The following is a 20,402-nucleotide window of genomic DNA, read 5'->3' on the forward strand; positions in this document are numbered from 1 at the left end:
TGTGTGTGTGTGTGTGTATATGTGTGTGTATATATGTATATGTATATGTATATATTTATCAGTCTGGCGAGTAAACAAAAAAATGTACTAGCCAATGGCGATTCAATTGCCAAGGTGTTCGTAGAGGGCTGATTTATATATAAAATATACAGTACATGTTTAGTCTCAAAATATCTATATTATGGTAAAATGTATTTATACAAATATATCTATCATATATTTGTATTTATTAATTAAATGCTATTATATTAAATATAAAAAATATATAAAAAATATATTTTATTTTATTTTATTTAACTTAATGAAGGATTAATCCATGACCTGCTTGTCTCCAGCTAACAGTTAGCATGGAGCTTTTTTTAATACTTGTTTTGGAATGTCTTCAATCCGCTTGTTAAGTTGTGACGTAAGGAATACTGATTCTGTTTCAATTAAAAATATTTCAGCAGCTGTTTATGAGCACTATTCATTCATACAGTATCCCACATTTAAGCTAAGCTTTTAAAAATTCATAATTTAAACTACAGTCTCCAGGGTCATGGCGCCCCATGCACCAATATTTTAAAGCTGAATCACTGTCTGACCATCTGAGATTTTAGTATGGAGATAAAGGTTAGGATCATGATTTTATTATTATTATTTTTTTGGTAGTATTACAGCACACTGTGAGTGTATATTAGCACGGTTTGATGTTTGCTTTTAGCATCTGATTGAATGTTTGTACCCAGAAACGTTGACACTTGACATCAAACTTAAAGGGCACCTATTATGCAAAATTCACTTTTACTTATTGTTTAAACATAAATGTTTGTTGGCAGTGTGTGCACGCAACCTCCCTACAATGATAAAAATCCACCTGCTCCTTTTTTTAATCCCCATAAATCATAAGCAGTGTCTCAGAACAAGCCGTTCGCTGAATCGTTACAATGTGATGTCACTTTGCACAAGCCCCGCCCACGGCTGTTGATGGACACTGCCGTATTAGCAGAGACCCCGCCCTGAACGAATCGCACACGATCCGCCATGTTTATCTTCACGCTAGAGCATTTAAAAGCAGCATTCAAGTAAGAAATGTCTTCTTATTAAAGATACAGAAATTATTTATTCAATAGCAGTGAGTAATTTTCTGTTTTTATTTTATTTTTTGGGTCATATTAACTGTGTAGACAGCAGTATAGGTTCTTTATATTACACTGTTGTCAGTTAATACACAGATCTATATAAAGATGCGATTTCTTTCCCAGCTGTTTACCTTCACAGACATAATCAACTGTATTTTTGAAACTTGTGTTTGTTTTTAACATAAACTTATGTGTATTTGACAGTTTAATTGCAATATGACATGAAAGAGAACTTAGTGTAGTACTCACATGCTGTGTGATAGCTGCTTTCTGTGCGCACGCTCAGAAAACCGTATATAAGAAGTTTAAACTGATATGGCTTTAAAACGCATGTTTTCAACACGATAGACATGATAATCAAAACCAAACAGATGTTTTTTAGCAGAATATCTGAGGTACGAGCTGTAAAGGCACAACCCTGTTCTGGAAACGGGGGCAGGGAGCAGCAGCTCCTTTGCATTTAATGAGACATGCATGAAAACAGCATGTTTCTGCTTCCACTCTAGGCATTTTCAAAATGATATAATAAATGATCTGTGAGGTATTTTGAGCTGAAACTTCCCAGACACATTCTGGGGACACCTGAGACTTACAGTATATTACATCTTGTAAAAAAGGGGAATAATAGGTGCCCTTTAAGTGGATCTTTATGAAGCATGCTGTTACCTCTGAGCTCCAGAGGGATGCAACCTCTAGTGTTTCCTGTTTGCGCTTCTGATGTGCCTGCAGGGTCATGCAGGTTCTGTCTGTACACAGCCATGGAGCTCTGTTTACCTGGACCCCTCCGGCCCACCAGGGGGGGCAATGGACCAAGAGGGGGATGTTGATCTGAGGGAATTAAAGGTAAAGAATTCACTTCTTCACTTCAGTTCTTCAGTAGCAATAGTTAAACAATCTCAAACTGAACAAGAATGACTTCAGAAATGCTCAAGTCGAATCTACAGCAGTGCAGCTTTCTCATAGAGGCTTGTTTTGCCTGGGTCCCTGAGCACTAATGGACAACTGAACCTTAGCCTCTGTGTTGTTATTTACCATATCGGCCCCTGAGATCTCCCAACACCCCTGTCCTCACTCCCCACTGCTCTGCCTGTCTAAAGACTTCATTTAGCTGCAGCCAAGCACAAGCCGAGCCATACATGAAGAGGTGCTCGGCCCTCAGAGGGGGGCTGCGCTCTACCACCTCACTGTATGAGCCGCTGCAGCCCTGGAGCCTACAGCTTATTTAAGCCTCGTTTGAGGATAGTATGTGTGAACTAATGAGAAGAGGAAAGGCGGTCAGCAGCATAAAAATGAGATGGTTAAAAATAAGGGGAAAAAAAGAATGAAAATGAGAAATTGGTAGGACTTTAAATTTGTAACAGTAAGGTTCAGGCAAATAGAGTTGAAGCAAGGATCTATTTGCAAGAGGTATTTTTATTAGGCCAAACAGAAAGCACACTATTAAATGGGAGCAAAGGAGAAACACAGGAACAACGCAAATCATCAGGAAACAAAAGGCTATAAATACACAAGGATGAGATAATGAGCAACTAAACAAGACACAGGTGACGAACATAATCAGTAACCATGGTGATAAACAAACTTAAAAACACGAAGGAATAAGAATAATATCAAAATAAGAGTCTCTAAACTGAAAAACACAAACAAAACATGACAAAATGTAGGTTTAATATAGTAATATTAGTCACAATAATTTTACAGAATTTTTAATTAACCTAATTACTTTTGCAGCATTAATTTCAAAATACAATAATAATACACTTTTAACATTTTTTAAGTTGTATAAATGAACATTAGTAATTAGGAATGAACATGAATTATTTAACATAATAGTATGATAGTATTTTTTCATAAATTAAACTTAACCTTTAAATAAACTTAAAAATATTGTTCATAGTTGGTTCGTGATACCTAGTGCATTAACTATTGTTAATCAATTGAACCTTATTGTTAAATGTTACCCAAATAAAAAAATCATAAATTATACTTAAACATTATTTGGTTGGATTGTGCGATGGCCAATGAAGGGTCAATAAATAATTAAGCAGTCACTCAAGGAAAAGACATTTAACCAAATCAGCATATTAGAATGATTTCTGAAAGATCAAGTGACACTAAATTACATTTGAAAATATATTCAAAACTCCTCAATACTGAAGTTAGTTTTTAAATGTAATGTTTAAATTGAAGTTACTCTGAAAGTACATTTAAACTGTATTGTTTTTAATTATTGTATTGTTGAATTTTATTATAAATTTCTAGCGGGATCACTTGATTCCAGACTCATTGGTAATGCGTTTACATGTACAAGTCAGAGTTTTGGCAGTGTTCTTGTATTTTTTCATCACTTCACCAGTTTTCAATACCGCAATTCCGTTGACTTTCAGGGTGAGTCATTTTGAGTTCTGCACTTGAATAAGAGCCCCAGGTGTTCTTACAATATGTATTTCAACAATATTAGATCTGTTTTGTCTTCTGAAAATGTTTGACAAGTTTTTGAGTTTGCATTGAATTCTAGCACCAGTTTTGAATTTGTTGGTTAATGCTTCAGTTGTACTGCACTGGGAATAAAGATGGATAATCAAAAAGCCCATATCACAAAAAAATAATCTTTTCTGTGATGGATTGTTTTTGTAAAGCTCATGCATCATCACTCGTCATATTTCCTTCAGCAAGTATGTTGTGAGTCATATGTGAATCAGCAGCTATACTGTGTTAAACCTGAATAATAAATAAATCTATCATTACCTCCTTTTTCTAGATCATCAGACCACATGACATTTCCAAGATCCATCTCTATAATCCTGCACTTGCTGTCAGAGTGAGGGTCCTGTTTTCTTTGGTCTTACCCCACTGCATGCTCCAAATCACCACGTGGCTCCGTCTCCTCAACAGGTGTCCTGTGGAGGTCATATGAGGCACAGTAAAGAATCAATGGTTAGTAAAATGCGACATAATGAACTAACCCATTATGCTGTATTTATTGATAATAGTGTGCAGTGAGATGTTGCATACCATCTGGCTGATGGGTGTCTGTTTGTGCAGGGAAAAGCAGCAGCACTTTGCTGTGCATGCGTCTCTCTGAGGGGTTTTCATGTGCAGTTCCCTCTTTGATGTCAGGGAGATGTACGTGTAGTTCCCTTTTTGGTAAATTCTCACAGCTGCTTTTTTTCTCTTTTATTTCTGTTTGATTCTTCAAGACAATTCCAAAAGAATTACGTGCAATATATGGTGATTTTACAAGAGACAAGGTTATTTTTGTCGTTTCAGAACATTTACACTGTATCTTTCATGTTTTTAGGGTTAATAAGATTTAATGGGTATGATTAAATATTTAAATAATTAATTATTTAAAACTATTAATACCTTAATTCAGCAAAAATGCATTAAATTGATTAAAAGTAACATTTATGATTTCAAAAGATTTCTACTTAAAATAAATGTCAATTTTCACAAAAATATTAAGCAGCACAACTGTTTGCAACATTGATAATAAGAAATGTTTTTTGAGCATCAAATCAGCGTATTAGAATGATTTCTGAAGGATCATGTGACACTAAAGTCTGGAGAAATGATGCTGAAAATTCAGCTTTGCATCACAGGAATAAATTATATTAAAATAAAAAAGAGTTCTAATAATTTTTTATACAGTATTTCACAATATTAACATTTAATCCTTTACTGATTTACAAATGAGGAACATGACAAGTGATTATCATGCAAGAGTCAACCATTTCCACAGAATCACATTGTGGAAGAGTAGTTTAGAGTAGTACAGAAGCTAGAGCGGATGTTAAAATGCAGAAAAGTAGAGAACAGAGAGAACAAAAAGACATTTTTGTAGATTTATTTATATTAAAGAGTCATTTTGAGGTTTGCACATGAAAAAGAGCCCCAGGTGTTCTTACAATACATATTTCAGTAATATTTTGACAATGTTTGACAAGTTTTGTCAAGACATTATCATCACAGAAGTTAACATGTAGAAAAGCGGAAAACAACATGAAGATTTTTTAGGTTTGTTTATAAGAAGTACATTGGTTTAGGGTTATGGTTGAGATAAATGTGTCTTCATACGTTTATTGGACTTTAATTACCACAAACTGAATTATTACCATTGTTAAAGTGATGTCCGAGCCTGAGTTGACCAGTGGGCTTTGGTTAATGGGCGGTAAGTGAAAGACGGTGAAGCTGGGATCTGTTTCTGTATTCACTCTCCTCATGTGAGTTTCACCTCCACAGTGTCTCACCAAAGCAAACACAGTTTGCAGAACATCTCATTTATGACTTCATGCTTGTATCTGTATTTTATAGACTTTAAATGGTCACTAAATACTGATTCAGATCTTGTCTTACTCTGGCGGGATCCCTCCATGTGTCCACCGTAGTAGTTGACCCGTGAGAGTGGGCTGTATTCCAAAGACGAATCCACATACACTGACCTCAGAGTGCACATCTCTCCAACACCACCTCCACTCTCCATCTGGCTGCGCTTTCCACAGCCGTTTAGATCCTTGGGATGGTCGATCACTTGTATCTGGTAAATGTCAGAGCAAAATAATGAAAAGCTCTTTAGCTGAGTTTTGAAGTTATGGTCACGTAGTTTGGAAGAACACATGGACTAAATAGTCTCCTTCGTCTTAGCATTTCTGCTCCACGTTTTTCATTGTAAAGGTTCAAAAGCCAAATTGTTCACATAGACAGCAGTATATTACATCAGCGACACAGATTAACCAAGAAAATGAAATCAGATGCTGTTAAAGGTTAGATGTTTACTTATGAGCAGACCTTTCCAAGTGTCTGGTCTTATGATGCCAAAAGCACAGTGTCAATTAAATAGAGGAAATTTCAGGTCAGTGTTGGAAAAGAGCCAGATGAACATACCGTAGAGGTGATTTTTTTGTTTGCTGGTGTCATTATTTGATCTTCAGTCTGATTTGCAGGTTCTGTCTCAAGGATCGGACTCATGTGAGCTCTGCACGTGTCAACTGCTATCCTGAGACTCTTTACTGGTCTTTTTCTCTCTTTCGGCTTCTCCTTCAGTTGCTCTTTCTGTTGTTTGGTCTTAAAGGCCACTTGTTCATCTGGAATCAAGATCATTATAGACATTAAATTAAAGAACAAGCATTATTCTGTGTCCAGTTATATTTCACAGCGAGCAGAGGCTGAAGAAGCTGCTTGTGGTTGTAATGGTTTACATTTTAGGAATCAGTTTTTACTTCCTCTTGGCAATGCAGGGAAGGATTTTCCTAACTTAATGCTTTCAGTCCCGACATGAATAGAGTGCATTCAGAGGCAGGTATCTGATATGCGTTTCTTAAAGATGTAAACATTCACCCTCTGAATGGATTTGAACTAAACACTGGCACAAACACAGTAACATATTTTGAGTTTGTTCATTGTGTTCGCTGACATTGCTGTGCTGCACAGGATGTTGTTGATCTAATCAAGAACTGCTTTTGAATAGTAAGCATTTATCTGATTGTTAGTGTCATTTGTGTTTCATGAACTCTACCTGGTGCCACTTGCGTTTTCTCCTGGATTTGTACATGTACCGAACCATCCGTTATGGGTGGTAGAGTACCCAGGTCTGCCCTGTTAGGCCGAGGGGAACAGAGGAAACATAGCTGATATCTGATCTGATTAGTTTTTTTCTCCTGAAAAACAATGGGATATATAATTTTATGCTAGATATATAATGTACATTATTGTTTAATGGTTTGGGGTCTGTAAGATTTTAAAATGTTTTTGAAAGAAAAGCTGTTCACCAGGCTGCATTTCTTTGATCAAAAATACAGTAAAAACAGTAATGTTGTGAAACATTATTGCAAATAATGTTGTTCCAATTAACTTATTTTCTTCCATTTATTATATTGAACTGAGCAGCCTCCTTTAATTATTTTTTTTATGTACTACAGAAGAAGAAAGTCATACAGGTTAGAAACAACATGAGGGTGAGTAAATGATGAAAGTTTTTGTGGTTTATTTTGTTTTTTATTATTTCCCTTATTGACTTTAAATTTAACATGAAAGATCGTGTTAAAGCATTTTGCCCTTTATTCTATATACCTTTAAAATATATAAAACATTGACCGGATTGTTTAGAGAGTCTCACCTTTAACCTGGCTTGAATTATAGCTCTTCTCTCCAGGTCTGTGATGAGTGTTGATGTTCTGTATAGCATGTTTAGTATCTGGCAATAAGGGGTGCGTTACACCAGCAAGAGATCCAACCGTTGACTAAAGGAAACAAAGAATCATATATATAAAGAGCACATGTGTTTGATTTTTCAGTCCTCTCCAAACATGTTCCACTATTATTTTCTTCCATATATTATATTGAACTGAGCAGCCTCCTTTAATTATTTTTTTTATGTACTACAGAAGAAGAAAGTCATACAGGTTGGAAACAACATGAGGGTGAGTAAATGATGAAAGTTTTTGTGGTTTATTTTGTTTTTTATTATTTCCCTTATTGACTTTAAATTTAACATGAAAGATCGTGTTAAAGCATTTTGCCCTTTATTCTATATACCTTTAAAATATATAAAACATTGACCGGATTGTTTAGAGAGTCTCACCTTTAACCTGGCTTGAATTATAGCTCTTCTCTCCAGGTCTGTGATGAGTGTTGATGTTCTGTATAGCATGTTTAGTATCTGGCAATAAGGGGTGCGTTACACCAGCAAGAGATCCAACCGTTGACTAAAGGAAACAAAGAATCATATATATAAAGAGCACATGTGTTTGATTTTTCAGTCCTCTCCAAACATGTTCCACTATCTCCAACTATCTCTTTTGAAACCACTCCAACACAATGTTCACTTATTTTCAAGGTCATTTGTCTGTATTAGCATGATGGATTTCTCTGCACGTGGCCTCCTCTTTGTAGTAAACGTCAGTGGAAAACGAAAACGTGAATGCCGAGCTGGAAGTCACACTGGAATTCTTTTGGATGCAATACCTTGCAATAGATTCAAAAGAATATAAGAGAACTGAGATGTTTTGATCTCCTGGGTTGAGCATTTAACAACAATAAAGACAAACCATGTGCTAGACATCAATGCTTGAAATCAGTTCGTAAAAGAAAAAAAACTACAATACATATCCTTAAAAATACAGCACAGTATAGGCTACTTTGTTAATGTGAAGGAATTTTCCAAGTTTTTTAGATTATGCACTTCATTGTGTTGTGTTTTAGGGTTGAAAGAAACTTTTCTGCCAGGACATTATCCTATAATCTTTTTTATAGAGATTTTTTCTTACAGTGTAGCTATTATTTATTCACATAAAACGTTTAACTTACAAACAGCATTTATCTTTATTTGATCAGTATTTGTTTCTAAATTATTAAATGTTTAAATATTATAATTTAAAATATAATTTTGTTTTTGTGTGTTATGGAAGGTTATAGTATTAAAAAAACTATTCTGTTTGACTTTTCAATTTAGTTTTTATTTTAGGTTTTGAATGGTATTTTAAGGCTGCCAAAGTTGTGCTTTTTAATAATGTTGAAAGCAGGTGGGTTATAAAGGTTTTAAGCAAAACTAAAATAATTTTTTGTTCATTTTTATTTTAGTTTAGTTAGTTTTGGAATTATTTTAGTTTGGGTTTTTCAAAGTTACTTTTTATTATTATATAACAACAAAAACAAATATCACAATTTAGTTTTTCTATCAATAATATTGATATTATGTCTGAGCATTATTTGTCTGAATTCAGCTGGCCTTGCTGAGGATGACTATGGCGGCCATTTTTGAGTCCCTGGAGCACACCTGTGTTGTTTACATTCTGCCGTAGTTGAACGTGACGGATCGAGTCTTCACACAGACCACCCACAACCAAAGACCCTTCTCTCTGGAACCCCTCCAAGTCCCTGTCCAAACCCTCATGTCTATGAGGTAAACACACTGATTACTGCATTCAGCTCTCATCACCTGGATCATTCCCCTTTTGCCCCGAGAGGGTGCCATTTCGGTCACATACTGCAGCAATTTTTCGGTGTCATTGAAGTTGCTCTTTTCCTGCTGATCACAGAGTATTCGGGCAGTTTCTCTTCTGATGGTTCATGCGGGTTTATGTTTGGATGATAGAAGCTGGACATTGTGAAAACGAAGCCACCGTAGAGTTTACTTTTCTCGTTCAAGATGCACACCTGATTCGATGATCTTTTTGATCTCTTTCCGCAACGACTGTTGATTTTCAGTCAGGGGATTTTCGGGGGCGCGGAGAGAGGATGGATTAATGTGCATATAATGAGGGAACAGTCAAGGGCTGTGGAGCATTAGCAGATTGTGGTGGACGGGAATTGGATAGATTATGGACTGTGTGCTTATGTAAAATCCCTCAGGACACCTTTATTAAGATTTGCAGCTCACATCTCACGGAGGTCAAACGGCACATTATGGGTAAATCACCAGTTTGATTGACCTGGAATGTGTGGAAATTGAAGACACCTTGAGGACTGACCGCATATGTGTGTGTGTGTGTGTGCTGCGTACTGACGGCAGCGTTATCTGCCTGGCCCAGGTGCAGCTGAAGCGCTCAGTGAAAGGTTATGGAGTGAAATGTAAAATGAACATACCACATTTCACCTACTTGCCTTTAGGATGGGGTTACCTCTCCGGCCAGTAGAGCAGAGGTACGGCAATCAGAGCCGGTAAACTAATACCGCCGCCGAGTCTGTCACCCTGACCTGAACCTGAGTTTCAACTTTTCTGGGCAGTAAAATTCTGGAAGATTTACTGTGGACTGGCCTGTCCCTCAAGTTTACGTCCCACCTCTCTTGCTCTGTGGCAATCAGGAGGAAACTTCAGGCAGATCTGCACAATGGTTCATTTGTAGTAGATCTGGGCCTCTTAACTGAATAAATTTGACAGATAAGGAACCGTTTCATGCAGTACTCGGTCATGTACATGTACATTAACTGATACATTAATCAGATGACTGTTCTGTTCAGCTGTCTTTTCAGTATCCAGTGTTTTTTAAACTTGACTATTAGGTCAAGTAATTAAAATGTGAGTGATGTTTCCAGAATTTCATGACCTCTGCATAAACAACGACAGTAACAACATTATTTTGTGGAACACTCACTAAATACTTATTTTAAAACAACAACAACTGTACTTTCAGATCAAATTAAAGGCCACTTAATTATATATAAGAAACTTTTCATCATTTGTAGTCTTTAGCACACTAAAGCACACTTTAAAAAAGTGAAAATTGCCTATTTTTCTAAGAGCGTTTTAATTTAAAGAACATTTTAATTTATGACTTTTTATAAATACCCTTAATCTGCATTGATTAAAATGTGTAAATGTAAAGTACTTGATTATAATTTTAACTCTAGCATGTTATGCAATATTACATTTAAATTATTTTAAATGTACTGAATTGCAGCTTAATTACAAATGTGTAATTACAAATATATTTAAATTCATGACACAGGTTTGCTTATTTAACCATATTTCAAAGACAATAGGTAGCTTTATTTTAAGATGTCCTTGTTACATATGTTAAACAATTAATAACAATTAATTATGCATAATTACATTGTCACGCCCCTGGACTCATTGTGTTGTGTTTTCCCTCCCCAGGTGTGCCGTGTCTCAGTTAATTAGTCATTCCTTGCACCTGTGTTTTCCCAATCACCCAGTGTTTAAAAGCCCCAGTCCTTTCAGTTAGTGTTTGTCGGTCCTCGAACGTCCTGTGTCTCCTACGTTCCCCGTGTGATCATTAAAGACTGTGAATTGAAGTTATCTCCGTGTTTCCTCGTTCCTCGCTCCTTGCCTCCCGAGAATTGTGACAGAAGGACCGACCAAAACGCAAGTAACCATAAACCAAACCCTAATCCTAACCCTAAACATATAGTAAGTACATGTAGTTAATTAATATTACTCAGTACTTACATGTATAATTACACTGTAACAAGGACACCTTAAAATAAAGTGTAACTGAAATGTATAATTATAACATAAAGATGTACTTGAATCCTATTTAAGTTGGTCGATAAAAGCACTTTAGAGTTCAGCTAATTGCATTTAATATAAATTTCAAACTATAATACATTTTCATTTAATTGCAGCTAACATAAAAATATTAAATTCAGTTTACACATAGGCCTAAGTATGTTGTTTTAAAGTGTATTCTGCCCGTAATAAATATAAAAAAATATGCTAAATGTACTTCCCTTTGCAAGGGTAATAGTGTAGAATTAGTATAGAACTTTTATTTATTCTTCTGCTTCTCAGATTTACCTTCTTTTTTCCAAAAGCCAAAATAGCTCCAGTCAGGTCTTGCAGTGTGTGCAGCTGCTTCTCAACTTCCTGTTTTGGGCAGCTTGGAGCCTTTCTCTTCCTGTTAACCTGGCCAGTCTGGTATGCCAGTGCGAGATCCTCTGAATACAGAATAAGAGGCCCTCTCCTCGTACTGTAGGTCTTAGGAGGAACTGGCTCCTGGCCTCCAAAAAACGGCCGCTGCTGGTAAGACGCAGCAATGGAGGCTGGGATTTCCAGTTGAAGTAGTCCTAGTTAAGAAGAGATCATGTTTCCATTGACTGTGTGCATTCAAACAAATCAAACTTTATCTTGGACTCATTGAAACTGGTCTTATATAGACATATAAAAAACATTTACCTCTGGGTCAAAACAAACCTCCAGTCTTCCATCATGACCATCTTCATTTGGCACAATTTGGCCGTACCCACGACTCAGCAAAGAGAGGACAAAATCTTTCATTGTGGAGTTGTTTGTGCTTCTTTGAATGAATGCTAAAAAACTATAATCCTGTCATGATTGTGGTCTTGTCATGTAGCGGTTGTAAAGATCTGAACATCAAGTTTTAAAACTCATATCAAAAGTCTGTCATATTGAGAGTGTATACAGCAACCGTAAAACTCACTCTTAAATATAAAGGTTCTTTTTTGGCATATGTGGTTCCACAAAGAACTTTTAACGTCCAAGGAACGTTCCCATTCTACAAAAGGTTCTTTATAATTGAAAAAGTACCTTTGATTATATAAAGAAAGGTTCTTTTAAGACCTGTTCATAGAAAGGTTCTTTGGGGAACCCAAAATGTTTTTTTTTTATTGTTTTTTTTTTTAAACAATAACAACTTATTCAGAGTCAGCAATTTTTTTTTTCCGGTTTTGTTCTCGTACCTCAGTTTGTGGCCGAGCTCCCCTCTCCTCAGCGACCATTTCTCTTTAATTCAGAATACATTCGTGTGTTCATTCAGCGTCCCCGCCTGCTGCTTTTACATACTACTGAATCATTTCGGCCCATGTTACGAATGTCTGTGTTTAATGAGCTTTGCAGTTGCCAGGCTCTCCACAGCTCAGAACGGATTTCTTGTTGCCTTGGTTGCAACCAAGTAGTTACCCCCTCCTGGTCAGGCCAGCAACTCTGACTACCTTAGCTAAACCCATCCTAATATACAAACAAAAAGGAAGATGACAGCTCACAGCTTTTGTGAATAACCAGAACTGGGTCTCCTGCAGGACACGTCCTGTCATATGCCCAGGATAGCACATCCCTAATTAGTGTTATTGATTGTGCCACAAGAAATAGACTTTTCCTTCCTTCACATAAAACCCCCTCCATCAATCAAACAGACAGGAGAAATTGTTCAAGCTTACAGCTAAAGACCTGCAGGATGTCCTTAAATAATGTGAGAGGATACCGTGACAGTTTAGCCACAAGAAGAAAAAAAAATACAAAGAAAGATACATGAAGTGATGTATGACAGCAGGTGTTATTATGTCTGGCTAATGAATATGTTTTAGTAAAACAGTACATTGGTTGGTTTCCTTTGACCAGCTCCTGTGCTTTACTATACTCCAGTCTCCAAGAGGTTGGAAATTTAAACTGAGCTTCACAGTTTACTGTAGGGAAGACTTATTCAGCCTGAACCACAACACTAGCCTCTTCAACCACATCTCCATGTGCCATGTGTTACATGGTGAATCATTTTATTGCTCTGTGAGATCATACTTTTTGACGTTGAACAGAACCCTAGTCTGGCCACCTGCAGGGCTTAATAGGCTGATGAGGACAAAATGTTAGGATACTTAACGGTAACCTGCCCACACCCCCTGAGCTTAGCTCTTGCTTTTTCTCAACCTAGCCTGTGTAGAGTATTGTAATGATGATTAAACCTCCTATTGTCATAAAAAACGCCATCCAATGTGATCCTTAAAGGGTTAGTTCACCCAAAAATGAAAATTCTGTCATTAATTACTCACCCTCATGTCGTTCCCAACCCGTAAGACCTTCGTTCATCTTCGAAGAAAGCGCGTGCATGAACGTAATCAGCGTTGTTTACACTTAGGGGAAAGCATGCGTATGCATTGTGATACTCTCTAAAATGGCGGAAGACGTAACTCGGGGGAGAAGAATTGTTGAAAAAATTATGTTATTGTTGTTTTCTTTGTGCTCAAAAAGTGTTCTCGTAGCTTCGCAAAACTGAAGTTGAGCCACTGATATCACATGGACTGTTTTACCGAGGTCCTCACTACATTTCTGGACCTGGGAACATTACAGTTGCGTTGCTATCTATGCAGGGTCTGAGAGCTCTCACATTTCATCAAAAATATCTTCATTTGTGTTCCGAAGATGAACGAAGGTCTTACAAGTTTGGACGAACGACATGAAGGGTGAGTAATTAATGACAGAATTTTCATTTTTGGGTGAACTATCCCTTTAAGTCATTTTTTTGCCCAAATTGAAATAATTAAAAATTCATGATTATATTAAATGAAAATGGTTTATTTTCTGCTCTCAAAATGTATTATGATAGTGAGTATTATTAGTATTAATGCAGTAACAATTTCTGTAAAAATTAAAATAACTTAAGGATACTACCTCAGTAATGAGTATCCTGTTTACACTTTATTTCAGTCACTTTTGGCATAATATGCCATGCATTTTATATCATCTTCTGTACTGATCTGCTGTTGTTCTTTATTATACATCTTCAAGTTTTGCCTTGTGTTTATTTTACAAACTGTTCACAGCTTGTTCTGTAGACATTCAAGTTTGCGACATAATTATTGTTACAGAATATGATTCATGAAATTAAATATGCATTCTGTTCACAATATAATATAATAATGTAATGCAATATACTATTTTGATGATTGCTTTGCAGCATGCACATTTATAATGTACTTTTAATGTTGTTACAAAGCAATGCTTTTAAATATATTAAAGCTCTCCAGTTGTACAGGAGATAAATTATGTAGCCTACAACATGTGATTATGAACTAAACGTATGCTTAAAAATAAAATTAAACGTATTTTTCAATCTTGAAATTTGGTTTTACAGTTCATTCACGTCAACTCCGCTTGTAATCTAGTGTTCTCAACATAACAGTCACCTGTAGGTGGCGCCAAAGCCCCGGCCTTACGCTTCATCAGTAAAGCTGCAGGAGTTTCCCAAATAAACACAAATACTCTTTAGTCGTTTACTATAAATACAATAAACATCACCACAACACACACCTGAACGCACAATTTTATTTGGTATAATTTACTGAGGTTGACTTTGTCTTGTTTATAATAACATTAAAAATAATTTTGACTATTTCAGTTTAAATAGTCATTGAGCACTTTCTGATATGGTTTTCTTAAAAAAAAAAAAAAAAAAGCTAAATGTTTAACAGATCACTGTGTGGTGTAGGCCTATACTTTATGTCTTTGTTTTCAAGATATTAAAAATAATTGGTAGCAAACAAGAACTGTGTAATGCCATCTGTAAAGTAAAATGAGTCGGTTAAAAATCTAATCATTTTATTCAGCGAAACTGTACAGATACAAAGGTCTCTTACCAAATTTTAAAAATCAAGTAAAAAACAGCAAGATTATTTTCATAAATACATATATTCTTTCAGAAAAGGTGATTATTTACACGTTACATCGTTTAAAGGGAGCTTGCATAAATTCACAGCTGTACACATGCATATAAGTATCCCAATCCTAATGCGTATTTGACGGTCCATGTGTGCCAATGTATGCATGATTGTCGACGGAGGGCTGCGAAAGTCATACAAGTCCCCAGTTAAAACAAGGGTTGGTACATGTGTATAAGGCAAATTACGTCCAATATTTTCAGGTACAGAACCGTGAGCGTTGCGCAAATCATTCAGTACTGTCTACAGAGATCACATCGGCAAATGATATCGTGTTGCACAGAAACATGGTCTTTTTCACATACAAATATATGAGAAAAACCGATGGTTAAACAGACTCAGGCTGATAACACTGTCCATGATGGTCCGTCTCCACTGTGGAAACGTCTAGTAGTGTCCACAAAACTCACTCAACAAGTCGCGTAACAGTTCTCCGCTCGAGACATTTATCTCAGAGAAAAGTTGCATGGTCAAAGTTTGACCGAAACTATCAGGACGACTCGCTCTTTTTTCATACCGTCGTCTCGCCTTGGTTGCTATTGCTGAGCCTTTTATAAAACCTGCGCCAAGACTGCAGAGTTTTCCCAGACCATATCCAAAATCCAGAGGTGATTCCCACGATCATGGTCATCAGATACTTTATCATGAATACGGTGAAGTCTGGAGACATGGGGGCGAAGTTGTTGACTGGGCAAGGGACGGCGAATCGCTTACACGTTTGCATGTGCCAGGTCTTCTCCCACTGCTCGCGGAAAGCCTGCTCGTAGAAGTAGCACGCGATCACGATGGTAGCGGGAACCGTGTAGAGCACGCTGAACACGCCGATGCGCACCATCAGCTTCTCCAGCTTCTCCGTCTTGGTGCCGTCGTGCTTCATGATGGTTCTGATGCGGAAAAGCGACACGAAGCCGGCCAGGAGGAACGAGGTGCCGATGAAGAGGTAGACGAAGAGGGGCGCCAAGACGAAGCCACGCAGAGAGTCCACGTTGTAGATGCCAACGTAGCACACCCCGGTGAGAATGTCGCCATCCACTTGGCCCATGGCGAGGATGGTGATGGTCTTAACCGCTGGAACAGCCCAAGCGGCAAGGTGGAAATACTGAGAGTTGGCCTCAATGGCTTCATGACCCCACTTCATTCCCGCTGAGAGGAACCATGTGAGGGACAGAATGACCCACCAGATTGAACTTGCCATGCCGAAGAAATAGAGGATCATGAAGAGGATAGTGCAGCCCTCTTTTTTCGTGCCCTGCGCGACGGTCTTATAACCATCATCGTTGAACTTGTCAATGCAAACGACTTTGTCTTCAAGGAAAAAGCCAGCTGCGTAGGCAACAGCCACCATGAAGTAACACCCAGAGAGGAAGATGATGGGCCTCTCCGGGTAACGAAACCGCCTCATGTCCACTAAGTACGTGAGAACGGTGAACAGTGTACTAACGCAGCACAAAATAGACCAAATTCCAACCCAGAGCCGGCCAAATTTGACCTCTTCCTCTCTAAAATACATCAGCCCGTTGGGTCTAGTGGGCTCACACGGCGCCCCGCAGTCTTTTTCCCCCATGAAGTGGTACTTGAGATAAGTGGGCACTTTGAGCTGCAGCGGACATGTGAATTGCTGGCTGGGTCTGACCATGCTCGGCTGTAATGTGACCAGTTCTGGGACGTAGGGCGTCGGGTTTGAGGTCGGGCTTCCCGCGTCCGAGGTGTTCTGACCCACGCAGATCTCCCCCGCGCCGTGCACCGGGAAGTTCTCGCAGCGCAGGCGTTCGGGCCACTGGAAGCCAAACTTGTTCATGAGGGCCTCGCAGCCCTGTCTCGCGCGCTCGCACAGGGAGCGACACGGCGGGATGGCTTGCTCCAGCACCGTGCAAACCGGCGCGTACATGGAGCAGAGGAAGAACTTGAGGTCCATGGAGCACTGCACTTTCACTAGGGGGTAGAACTGGTGCACCTCCAGCCCGGCGTCCTCCTGATTGGTGTGACCCAAAAGGTTGGGCATAATGGTCTGATTGTAGGCGATGTCCGTACAGAGAGGTATCGATATGGGCTGGCAGAAACCGTGCTCGGGAATGGAGATGCCCTTTTCTCCGTGATACTGGCCGCTGGACGACTGCAGGGCCAGGGTGAGGAACAGAAGAAAGTATCGAGTAATCCCGCAACAGTGTTGCATTTTGAGGAGAGCTGTTATTTGGGTGATTCGGTGCGAAAGAAATTAGGCTGAAGCTGCTCCGAGAAAAAGTTTCTGTGTGACCAGTTCGTTTGCGTTTAAACGATCAAAAACTCCTCGTTTGAGCTCCTGTCACGACACTCGTGGTCTAAAAGCAAGCATGTTAGGCAAATGAGTGGATCTGGGAAGAAAACCCTGACAAGAAGTCACCAAGTCCGAAAATACATCCAAACTAAATCCACAACGAGCGCATCGTTTTTTTCCCTTCTTCAAGGTTTGTTAGAGAATCTTCCGACTGTTATTTAAAGTTTTCCGCCTGGCTCTCCAAATCAAGTCTGTGTATCCAATGACTTTAGAGCTGCATTTCAGAGAGTCGTGTCGCTGCTGGAAAACTTGAGTAGAGTGCGCTTTCCTCGCTTTGTCTTGTGTGCGCTCGGCAGACGCGCTTCTCACTGACTGAAGGTTTGAGCGCAAGTGAGGCGCACATACAATAATGTGCCGTCGGTTTCTACGCACCCCTCATTCAGATTCACTGCCCCTCTATGCGGGGCGCCTTGAAACTAGTAGCGGCTTAGACCAATCACAGGGTTTGTTTTCCTTTGCGTCTTGCTTTTGATTGGTCATTGGATGTAATTGCGGAGGGTTTCAGCTATCAGAAACTTTCCTTCTATATAGGGCGGAGAAAAAAAATCCATAGGCTGGTTTCTGAAAGTGTAGTAATTCACTGGGCATGCACGTGACTAATACTGGGGTTTCTAGATTCAAATACAGCTTGTGTTAAAAAAAAAAAAAACTTTCAAATGGTAATAATGAATATTGTCGCCATTAAACATTAAAATATGTGTACATTAATTTATATTTCAAAGTTTGGCAGTCACATTACTAAATAAGTGCCAAATCCATGTGGGAAAAGCTAAACTAAAAAAAAAAAAAAAAATCCTGTGAGTACATAAGTTTTTCCAGATCTATTTTCTTAATATCTGCATATTTTTGTTGTAGTATTATTTTAAAGATGTTTTGAAAAGGTCACATTTACTATTTAAATGTTAATCTACTGAAAAATGTGCACACCTAATGACAGGCCCCACACCTACTTTTCAGCCCTGCTAGAAAGCGGGTAAATATTTTGATAATTTTCATTTGAATTATTCTCACGCATTGCAGGTGCGGAGCATCAGCTAAACAATTTGGGCTACTTAAGGGCAAAGAATGCAGAGAATTAAATGCACATGAAGAGTGTGTCCATTTAAGGGTGAGATTAAGGGAAAAACTACATGCAATCTGTCTGGAAAATTCTGTGAAATTTATTAAGGTCCAGATTTAAAGAAGAAAATAAATAATTGATAAACCAAACACAGTTTCAGTGATGCCAAAAATGGGGATATTCACAACTTGTTACAATTATAAACCAATTAATTACTAACTGTCAGAGACCAGCGATAGCCAGAGCTATTGGCTTATTAAATAACTTATTCTTAATCATAAATAAAAAATCTTCTTCTCTCTGCTGGAGTGTGTTTTAAAAATAGATCTGAGCTTTATAGCTGTATGCCTGGTTACTCGGTATGTAAATGTGAGGGCTGAGGGAGATGATCTGCTCTATGGACCTCAACATCAATCACACAGAGCCCAAAGCTGCTGCCTCAGAAATGAGCGCTATGGCACGCTTATTCTGGTGCTCACCGTAGCTCTACAGCAGCCCACGTTTGATCGCTGAGCATGTACACTCACTTCATCTTTCGAGAGACATGCAACTTAAAGCTTTGACTGACAGTTTCTTAAGAGTATACTTCTCTGGCTTATTAGATTATTGTTGCTATAGGGTTGAAAAATACATCCAGTAAGTTGTTCTGATGTTGTTTAAGTGATAAAATACAGCAATTTTATAATTCATGATTCTTGTTCCTGTCTGAATTTGAGAACAGAATACGGTTGAAAATGTAATGCTACTCTGCAAGAGTGTTTTATTATGTACATACTTTTGGTTTTTTAACGTACCTTAGTAGGACCAATAAAAGTAGGAACAACATTAAGGCAGACTATGTGAAACAGTCTATATTAGCAATAGGAAAAGATTCTAAGAAATGGTATGATATGTTGGTATGGGTGGATTGAGAGATGTCAAAAAGAAATGGTTTAGTAGAGATGATTAGACCAGTTGGAGAAGTTCATATGAGTTTTTAGTAGGCTTCATTAATGTTTGTGGTTTCCCACTGGACCTTATTAGCTCTTGCACTGCTCAGCTCCTCATTTTACACTTCATCTATTGAAGAGAGAAAGTAGAGGGTGGTAATGAAGGGAATATGGGTGGCATGTAGTGGAATAAACTACACCACCTGTTGTATTTTGCTGAAAATTCTTTGACATGACGTGAACTTCATTGAAACTCTAAACTTTCCAATTCTATTTGGCTGTGCTTTGAGTAGTGTCTTTATTAACCTGTGGATCATACTTATTTTGGGGGCTAATTGAATTTGACCTTTAATTATCCTGACAAAAAAATCAATCCACTGCTTTTTGCGTGTCAATATTTATTGTTCTTTCTGTGTTTTATCAGCCCAGTTAGAGCTCTGCATGTCTCTACATTTTGACGAGTGACGTCTGAGGTGAGCATAAAAATACAGTGTATATAATAAAGCTTGTGTTTTTTGTTTTAGTGTGTTAAAGGATTAGTTTACTTCCAGAATGAAAAAAAATCCTGATAATTTACTCACCCCCATGTCATCCAAGAGGTTCATGTCTTCCTTTAGTTGAAAAGAAATTAATTTTTTTGAGGAAAACATTCCAGGATTTTTCTCCATATAGTGGACATGAATGGGAGCCAATGGGTTGAAGGTCCAAATTGCAGTTTCTGTGCAGCTTCAAAGGGCTCTACACGATCCCAGCCGAGGAATAAGTGTCTTATATAGCGAAACGATCAGACATTGTCTAAGAAAAATACAAATTTATGTACTTCTTAACCACAAATGCTTTATAAACATACCTGTATCTAAACATACAAATATATTATGATAAACTGAACTCACATTTGTTTCATAATGAACGTCACAGTTATTGAACTGAATTGAACCAATACTGAAGTGACTTGAGCTGAATAAGGATTATTCATTGTCTTGCTACAGCTGCTTTACAGCAGAATTTGGATTTGCATCAGTTTTGAAGTTTGCATCTTTTATTCTGTTACTTTTCAGTTTAGTACTACTTTT

General features: G+C 37.8%; 1 protein-coding gene and 1 pseudogene across 1 annotated transcript; both read right to left on the reverse strand.

Annotated features, from left to right (window-relative positions):
- Positions 1–11,856, reverse strand: part of LOC107751504 (uncharacterized) — a 25,826-nt pseudogene extending 13,970 nt beyond the window's left edge.
- A 3,064-nt stretch (positions 11,857–14,920) lies between these two features.
- Positions 14,921–17,636, reverse strand: fzd7a (frizzled class receptor 7a). The gene has a single exon (XM_016567245.1). The coding sequence runs from the start codon at positions 17,197–17,199 to the stop codon at positions 15,538–15,540; it is 1,662 nt and encodes a 553-aa protein (XP_016422731.1). The 5' UTR covers positions 17,200–17,636; the 3' UTR covers positions 14,921–15,537.
- Positions 17,637–20,402: the final 2,766 nt, after the last annotated feature.

The sequence above is a fragment of the Sinocyclocheilus rhinocerous genome, unplaced genomic scaffold, assembly GCF_001515625.1.
Source record: "Sinocyclocheilus rhinocerous isolate Xijiao unplaced genomic scaffold, SAMN03320098_v1.1 scaffold3639, whole genome shotgun sequence".
Classification (NCBI taxonomy): domain Eukaryota; kingdom Metazoa; phylum Chordata; class Actinopteri; order Cypriniformes; family Cyprinidae; genus Sinocyclocheilus; species Sinocyclocheilus rhinocerous.

Bases quoted from the DNA above. Each gene is read 5' to 3' on its own strand.
- fzd7a (XM_016567245.1), bottom strand. From the start codon at position 17,199: ATGCAACACTGTTGCGGGATTACTCGATACTTTCTTCTGTTCCTCACC.